We start from the raw sequence: 9,530 nt of genomic DNA, 5'->3' as shown, positions 1-9,530 counted from the left end.
GATAGAAATTACAGGAGCCAATAGAATTGCAACAGTGCTAGTGCGGTCCAATAAGAATTAAGATTATTTGAAATAAGGCCCGACATAAACCGAAAATGACCGAATTAAGACGATAGGTTCAGTTGTTTTCCTACGGAAACTGATACGAATTCGTGGCCTGGAGATAAATTAAATATTGCCCGAAATCAGGTCATAAAAAATCCAACTCAACATAACCCCCAACAGGCAAAAATGACCTGCAGATAGTAGCCTGACGGACGTATTGCTTTTCCGAAAATTTTGGGAGAGTCAGTTTTTTTGGCTTTTCCGAAAATTCTGGTTTTTTTTTGTTTTTTTTGTTTTTTGTTTTTTTTTTGTTTTTGTTTTTGTGAAAATTATTTGCAGGTGAGATACATGTATTGGCGATACGAATTTTTATAGAAATTCCATTTATCTTTTCATCAAGATGTTACGAAATGGTTGAATATTACATATACTATAACACATATTACCAATGGCAGCATTTATTATTGTAACATGAATCTTCTTTTTTCCTTTGATCTTTTTATGGAATAACATAGAGACGACAAGCATGTACCAAAATGTATGCTCTAAATTGAAGCAACCAAATAATATTGCATGAAAGGTCACATGGGCCTATATAATGCAATGAGGAAACAGCCATGAAATAACCAAAACACTAAAACCAATATTGCAAGGGTAAGCTCCGCCTCTTTGGGAAAAGATTACGCCTACAAAAAAGCACACATACAAATGTCAATTTTATTAGGTTTCATATAATAAAATACAAATCTTTAAATCTCTGCAGGTTTTCTTTGCCAGACAGAGTGTTTGCGTTCGTTTGAGACGATATCAGCTTTTCTATGTCCTCATCTGAAACGGGTGCGATGAAACGCTCCGGTTCGACATTCTCATCTTTGAAGTCGGTTAGTAAGAAATCTCCAAGCCCAAACGTGCCCAAGTGGTAATAATCCACAGCTTGCGAAACACTCATGTCATAAAATGGTTCAATATTTTGATGAATTTGCGACAATCTAATATTCTCCTCTATTGTTGCCGACGCATCTGCTAATGATATATCTTCCTCGACATCTTGAAGAACCTGCAAAACAGTAAACAATCGTTTTAAAAAAATGAAATATCTATATTTCCAAAAATTAAGGGCCAATATAGGGCATATAAATGACATCACATCGGAGAAAAATTTTACCGATTTCCGATCAAAAGCACAGGTATTTTGGGCATGGACCCCCCCTTTTTGGGTCCCAAGGTAAAACAATAAAATCTTTTCACTTGCGGATCGTGTGGATAGTAGAAAAGGTATTGTAATCGACTGGTTATGGAGTTTTGAGACTTGTTATATGCCTACATATTGTAGAAAATTGTAAATATGGAAAAATAAATAGATTTTTTTTACATTTGGGCCAAAAAAGGGGGTCCATGTCCCGAATAGTTGTGTTTGAAAGCCTTCAAAAAGACAATTAGCGTAAATCAGTCTAATTCAATTAAAAAATACACACCTGAGAGAGAACCAAATCATCGCTTTCTACATTTTCAATGTCAAGCCAATCTGGTAGAGAGAATGCGTCTGCCATACTGCCTACTGTGCGGGTTATTAGATTTTCCCGCCAAACGTTATTTTTTTTTCTGCACGGACTGTCATGGGCGTGTCATTCATGTTACAAATCATTTATAGCAACGCCTTCCTCGTTAGCCAAATAAACTTCTCACGCTGCGCGTACGAAAGTTTATTTGTCTAACTCGGAATACTATGCTATAAATATAACGTACATACAAAGTAAACTACTATATCATTAACCACAAAAAAAGACGGGATATTTTGACATTCGAATCTATTTACTGATTAATTACGTTTCCTCACCGTCACCGTAACATTATTAGTTTATTTATCTGGTCGCCAATTTGAACAGTCTACGAGTAGAAATACGTCCTCCAAAAATCATGTTTAAATTTGAAAAAAAATAGACACGTTAATTTAATAAAATAACTTTGAATCATAACAAGTTATATACCATGCATCATTGTTTTTGTTTATTTAAATGCAAATAAATAGCTATTTAACTCTTTCACATCACCAGACTTTGCGAACTGATCGCGCGACAATGTCTAGATGCAGATCTATGAATAAATATCCAGAATAGTAGTTGATATATTATTTTCAATGGTCACATAGAAAAATAAACACTATATAGATACTAAGAAACATTTATTTACTCAAATAATTCAAAATTACGTGCTCTCTACCACTCTTTGTGTAGTAGGACCGTTTTGAAATGTTAAGTCAATGGACTTGTGTGCCTAAGTCTTAAGTACACTCTAAAAATGACCAAAATCCCGAGTCAAAATGGGTATGATACCCTCATAAAATAACCGTGTTAAAATGATACGTGTTACTTTTGCGATTTCAGGAAGTAAACTTAGTGAGTATTGTACGCATGCGTACATGCCTTTCAATTTTTTTTAACGGGAGGCTTTAAAACTACTTTATTTAAATGAAAAACCCCGTGCAGGTCCGGGTGTTCAAAGAATAGGCCTGCAGCAGCTCTAAGCTTGTCGTAAAAGGCGACTAAATATTATTCAGAACCCTAGCCGGGGGCTAGGGCGCTCTGCCCACAGAGCAACTGGGATGTGTGCCCCAGGCCGTGGAATGGGGTACCCCTGGCGTGTTACATGCTGGGGTTGTCAGGCTATAACACGGAAAGCCTGACCGCAAACCATAGTGGTGCACCGTGTTGGGAAAGATGCCACGTTCCTCGCACGTTAAAGAACCCTACCGTGGTGTTCTCCCGGAGTAGGAACCATAGGGCTCCGCCACAGGAGGCTCAATTGCCCGACCCTACCCACTTTTCCCTATTTCCAGTGGTAATCAAAATTTGTCGACCCCATTGTCCTTGTGTCCCATCCCTTTTTCATTTCATCATCATTTCATGTTCATTTTATCATCAATTTCATATTCATCGTCAGAATATAGCTGAAATATTGCTGCTCGGACGTTAAACCCCAACAAACAAACAAACATTTAAATGAAAAACTGATAAATTTGTCAGATATTTGTTCAACTGGTAACAGTCATGGATGAAATAGGAAAGCTGAAAGTCGGTGTCAATGTCGACATTCAAAGAACGGACGGTAATCTGCACTTATCCATATGACCTAAAGCGGTTGCTAATAACTCCCCAGCATGACTGGGCTTTTCGTCATTTACCATTTAAGCTAAGCATGTTGATTTATGTGCACTGTACAGTAGACTTGTTATAGAAACGAATGTGACGAACGTGTCTATTTGTTTCGTTGGTTTAAATTAAACAGGTTGATGTAACTTTTAATTTATGATGCATCATCCTGATGGGCCTTCAGGGATTTGATGTTACAGCTAATACTAGATACTGGGACTGGTCACTCCTAACAAAGTCTATATAATGTACAAAAGTAAATATGGCTCCCGGTCTAAAGGCTAAAAACCACTAATTCCACTTTCCATAGGCTTCTATGCTAATTTCACAATATTCAATGGCTTCTATGGACTTTACCTTAACTTTAACCTGCAGAGGACTATATATCAGCATGATTCTACATATGTCAGCTCACAATCCTCAGAGTGGCATGTGGGGTTAGCAGACTTGCAGTGCAGTACTGGTCACCGGAAGTGAAGGGTCTATAAATAGCATGGGAAATCCCAGTGTTTTCACAAGACAGGGGTATATTTAAAAATCATTATGGAGATTAGGCTTCACATCACAAGAAGCAAAATGCACCTATAAAATGTACAGAAATGTTTTTCCTTTCAGAAACTGTTTAAATTTTTTAAATAAGATGAGAACTTTTTTCACAGCACTATGAGGAACAGGGGTAATTTCTGCGTAGGACTATTTTTGCCTACGTTCCAAATGCTCATTGGTTGAATTGGTGGTCTGTAACCTAAAGAGTCACTTTTTGTCTTAGAAAAAATAAATAACTATACAGGTATCTTCCTACACACATACTGAATGCATTTGCAAAGTTTCAGTGAAATGTGACAAGCACTTTTTTAAATATTTGATTTTTAAATATAGGGTAACCAAGTTGTACGAGCAAAAAAGTGACAATATTCTACCATACTTAAATGCATTAAATATTTGCAAAGAACTTTTTCTGACTTTTCAAATAAAAAATATCGATCACAACTTGTTTTTTAACAATATTAATGAAGAAATAGTTTTAAAAGTAATCATTTTCTGAGAAATTGGTCTATTTTTAAAAATTTAATTCTGACATGCCTCCCCCTTTTTCTTGATCACATGTCAAAAATCCTAAATCTTTAAATTTTCACAAAAGGTGATATATTTGGCTTTAAATTTGTAAATACAGTGTTTTCACATTAAAACATGACCAGTAAAGGGCACCTAAAGCAAAAAAAGTACTTAATAATGGATTTTCCATGTTGCCATAGGGGAATGCTGATATGGCCTTAACCGCAGTAATGAAAGTGAGTTTTTCCTCATTTCTAACCTAATTTTTGCTCAAATCTACACAAAACTTGATTTCAAGTGCTTATTACCACCATATTTAGGTAAATATAGCCCTCAAAGTTTAATATTTGATATTTTTACTAAATTTTCTACACTTTTTACAAGATAGGACATAAAAATCAGCCAAAAAGACCAATTTTCCATAATTTGGACCTATAACTTAAAAAAATGCATATTTTGAAGGATTTTTGTAGTGTATTCCTCTCATGGCAAAGTTAACAAGATCTTCAAGTAGTTTAAAGCTATTTCAAGAAACTTTTCATTTTGCCATGGCTTCAACTTAAGGCTAAAAACCACTAATTCCACTTTCCATAGGCTTCTATGCTAATTTCACAATATTCAATGGCTTCTATGGACTTTACCTTAACTTTAACCTGCAGAGGACTATATATCAGCATGATTCTACATATGTCAGCTCACAATCCTCAGAGTGGCATGTGGGGTTAGCAGACTTGCAGTGCAGTACTGGTCACCGGAAGTGAAGGGTCTATAAATAGCATGGGAAATCCCAGTGTTTTCACAAGACAGGGGTATATTTAAAAATCATTATGGAGATTAGGCTTCACATCACAAGAAGCAAAATGCACCTATAAAATGTACAGAAATGTTTTTCCTTTCAGAAACTGTTTAAATTTTTTAAATAAGATGAGAACTTTTTTCACAGCACTATGAGGAACAGGGGTAATTTCTGCGTAGGACTATTTTTGCCTACGTTCCAAATGCTCATTGGTTGAATTGGTGGTCTGTAACCTAAATACTGGGTCAACTTAAAACATGAGATTTATATTTGACTTAAGCATACTGGGGAGATAGAAATTATTCAGGATTTTAGTTACAGAAGTTAATTATATTAGGAAGGCAATGACCTTGGCTTAAGTGCAAGCGAAGTCTGAAGCAAAAGTATCTGGTTCCCTTTTTAACAAATTTGAAATTTGTGTCTTTTATAATTTTGCCACCTTTTGTTAGGAATTTTTCATCAGTAATAAGTGGGAGACGGCAAAGGAAATTCCAAATATTTGTAAAATAATTGGAAGAACCAGGAATGTCAATAGAAGCCATCAACCAGCAAAAATGGAAGGTTACTTGTTCATCTTTTGACTGCTACTCTATTTTTAAAAATGGGTGAACTCTTACAAAAGTTTCATCAGTTTACTTCCTACTTATTATATTATTCATGCTACTTAAAATACTACTGATATCCCACAGAACTGTTCCCGGTTCAGTGTAAATTGCAGGGTTTTATCAAGATCCAACTTGAAGTAGCTTTTCTAGATGTCTTTTAAACTATTATCTAGCCTACATTTTTACTATTTCTGACGCTTTAATAATACAGTATGTATCCCGATAAAGTGTTTTGCTTAGACAAAAGTTTCTCAGGTGTCAGTATAATGAATTTTAGACAAATTTCTATACATTTATGAGCTGGCTTATAGAATTAACAAACTTATTATGACAAAGTTATGATGGAAATACTGAGGTAGGGTGTGTTCACAAAACACTAAAATATAATAAAAATTTCAAAATTTTCCTGTAAAAATCAATAATTACTTATTAGTTTTCAGTAATTGCCCCTGAGAAAATTAATGAAATTAGTCGCCTTCTAACTTAATAATCCTCTTACTGACAAGCAGACATATGTGTCCATCACCAGCTCGTTGCCAAGCAGATATATATATCCTTTTTAAATGAAAAGGAACTTGTATCTTTAAATCTCTTTCTTTTCTTGCTATCAATGCATTAAGGTGTAGTGAAATGCACGTATGACTGTTTAAATGTATAATAGAGTAATCAAGGGAACCAAGGTTATAGCGGTAATCAAAAGAATGTAATCCAGGGACAAAGACCAGACATGGAAAACAGACATGCACAACAAAGAACATAAAGTAACTAAAATCATACATACAAAGTAACAAAAGCAAATGAGCAACTCGACTCCAATATAAACTGGAATCATGGACCAGGTGCACCTGTAGGGTAAGCGTCCTCTGCTTTTTCTAGAAACACCAGCCGAGTTGCTCATAAAAAGTCAAGTACATAAACATGATTACATAATTTCATTAATTACGTCATGAACGCTGACTTCCAAAGATCTACAAAGTATTGACACTTTCAGAATTTAAACTTGACAATGTCTGACTTTGATGACTGATGGTTTTTGACTTAGGACAACAGAAAAGGTGGTGAAGTTGATGTTGATGAGCCAGGCAATAAGACCTGAGTCACTCACCTTTGGAAATCAGACAAACTTATATGATGATTAATCCATTCAAAGTGCAGATGTCAGTCCACATCTGAAAAAAATCCTTGTGCAGAGATAAAGCCTTCTTCACATGGGTATTATGAAAAAAACCGACGTTGAATCAAATCATAGTTTCATACATGTGTACTGGCAGAAAGGATATAAATTTCAATTATCCAACATGCCAGCACGTGGCTTGGTATTGAGAGAAAATCAACAAAAATTGGACCCCCTTTCAGTCTCAAATTTCTGGAACTTAGTCTTGTCCCGCTTATAAGTCAGGCTGATATTTGGCAGTTGCATTGCTAATATTCCTGAGTTATAATGAGTATACCTGTTTGTTTTGCTAACTTCAATAAATGTTGAAATAAATTAAATGGTCAATTGTTACAGAACAATTGAAAGGTCTTTCCCACCAATTCTCTCTTGACAACTATCATGTTCATGAGAAATGACCTTTGTTTCACGGCTAATGGCTTATTGTGTTCTAGCCTGTCGAGACGGCTCGATCGACAATATCTATTTCTTGTATATGTTCTAAAAGGCGAGGTTTTTGACAATTATTAAATTTGCAAAACAGCTCTGATTCTTATAAGAACGATGAATTCTGCAGTAACTGTGTTGTAATAAACTATTTTTTCCTGTCAATTCCATCAATACAATCAGTTGAGAACAAAATGAACTTGTGATTTTCATGAAAATAGATAAATTCAAAGGGAGATAATTATAAAGTATTGCAAAGCAAAAGGTCTCAATCGTCACTTCCAGGTCAAATGGCCACCCCTCTATGAAGTACTAAAACACACTTAACCTAGAATTATGCATTGTAAAGGTATTATTTGAGTGTGTATTGAACAAATGTGGTCAAAATTAAACTCAGATTGTAAACTCTTATTTCGTACTATTAAGTCTCTACAAAAGTATGAATATTTTGTATAAGTGTGAATAATGTGCCTCCATTGTGTAAGTTGGAACAACAATATCGGAAGAAAGTGATTTTACAAAATTACTGTACAATAACTGTTTAAATATTTTGATAACCAAGAAGTCGGTCTCTGTTCTTGCTATTTTAAGGCAACTTACAGAGTAAATGTAAATTGATTCAGTACATGAGTACTTTGATTTTCCTATTTAAATGACAATTGAAAATTATTAATACATGTTTATTTGTCGTGATATTCTCGCTATGCTGTTGTTTAAATGTTAGGCCATACATGGGATTGTTTTGCATTTAATGATCGTAAATAGTGGTTTTTACTGATAAAAAGCTGGACACTCCCGATTTAGGTAGGTGCCCATGATATGTCTAAGGCCACTTTTAAAAAAAAATGTATTGGAAGTATACTTTTAAAGACAGTTTTAAGAAACGAACATTACGCATGTCTTAACATTATGTACTTATTGTCTTTATCCATATGCATTTTGTTTTAGATTAGTTTAAAAAAAAAATGCATTAATTACGGTAAGAACTGTTGTTTTCAAAGTGTGCACCAATTTTCAAAGAGAGAGGTGATTTTCAATAACGAAAACCGGCAAAGACACCACTAATGGAATTCGTTGTATTCGAATATAGTTCTAAATGTCGGTGGAGAGTTTTCCTATATAGATACATATTTAGACAGTAAATACCGCGTTACCAGTAGTTATAACTCATACTATAAAGACTTAAACAAAAAAACTACAGCAAAAAAGTGCCTAATAGAGATTCAGAAATGAACATACAAATGAGGTAAAATATCTTGTCAAAGTTTGACTAAGAACCAAGAAATACAAAAACATACTGCAAATCATTTAAGATCAACAGTGAAGGTCCCAAGTCTATACGACTTACGGTTTAAAAGTTTAGTGACCAACCGAACAATTTCATTTTAGGTCGCGAAATCGCGTAACCAGGGAAACCTCAAATCTTTTCGAAACTTTGTCAAATAGTACTGCCCCGGGTTTCTAAAAAATATGGAGCTTTCGGTTTGTGTGTATCTAAAACGGTTTAAGAAATTTTAGCAAAATTAGTTTTTCCGCCACGGGGCAGATAACTCTGGACCGACAAATCATCACGTCTCACAGGGTGAATTCCAAAGATTGTCAAAATCGTGTCGTGATACGTTCAGCCAAAACGGAAAAAAAAGAATGATAATAATAATCAGAAGAAATACAAAAAGGTCTTCCCATTGAAATGGGAAAGACCTTAACAAAATTTGTCGAAAAGGGCTTATATTGGTTATTCCAAGGAAAATATGGTATCCTGGAGTAAATACAACAAAAAAAATGCAATTTTTGAAAATGTCGCGAATTGGTGTATTTTCACCGACTTCTGAAAACCGTCAAATTTGACCGGAAGTATGCATTGTGGCATATCATTGGATGTGGAACCATGCTTCTAAATTGATTGGAAGTAGTTTGAGTTGTCTATCTTGAACCATATTGGCAAAAATGGCATTTTTGACCCAGTTTTTGACCATTAAAACAAATGACCTTGACTTTTGAAATGGGAAAGACCTTAATAATTACAAGCCAGAGTTGTTTTTACAGTAGTAAGTAATTAAATTCTTGACAAGCCATGTAAATTGTTTTACTACAGCCATTTTTTCATTCATTCTAATTTTGGTACAACTAATAACCCAAATTAAAATCATTTATATAGGGAACAACAATGAATAAAACAGGAAGTTCATGATATTCTAACAAATCATTATTGAAGATATTTCAGTAAGTTAAGAGGTTTTATCTGAAGGAAAAAGAAATTAAAAACATATAATTGTCAT

General features: G+C 34.4%; 1 protein-coding gene across 1 annotated transcript; it reads right to left on the bottom strand.

Annotated features, from left to right (window-relative positions):
* Nucleotides 1-757: 757 nt before the first annotated feature.
* LOC148620606 (uncharacterized) lies at nt 758-1,784 on the bottom strand. Its single transcript, XM_088574277.1, has 2 exons — nt 1,521-1,784; nt 758-1,102 (listed from the first exon to the last, which is right to left on the bottom strand). Exons 1-2 carry the CDS (start codon nt 1,593-1,595, stop codon nt 773-775), a joined length of 405 nt encoding a protein of 134 aa, XP_088430403.1. The 5' UTR covers nt 1,596-1,784; the 3' UTR covers nt 758-772.
* Between the last annotated feature and the right edge of the window lie 7,746 nt (nt 1,785-9,530).

This window comes from Perna viridis, chromosome 3, assembly GCF_037379345.1.
Source record: "Perna viridis isolate PV_CMFRI_1.1 ecotype Kerala chromosome 3, ASM3737934v1, whole genome shotgun sequence".
Taxonomy (NCBI): domain Eukaryota; kingdom Metazoa; phylum Mollusca; class Bivalvia; order Mytilida; family Mytilidae; genus Perna; species Perna viridis.
Note: the sequence above shows the minus strand (reverse complement) of the source record. Positions and strands in the feature narration are given on the sequence as shown.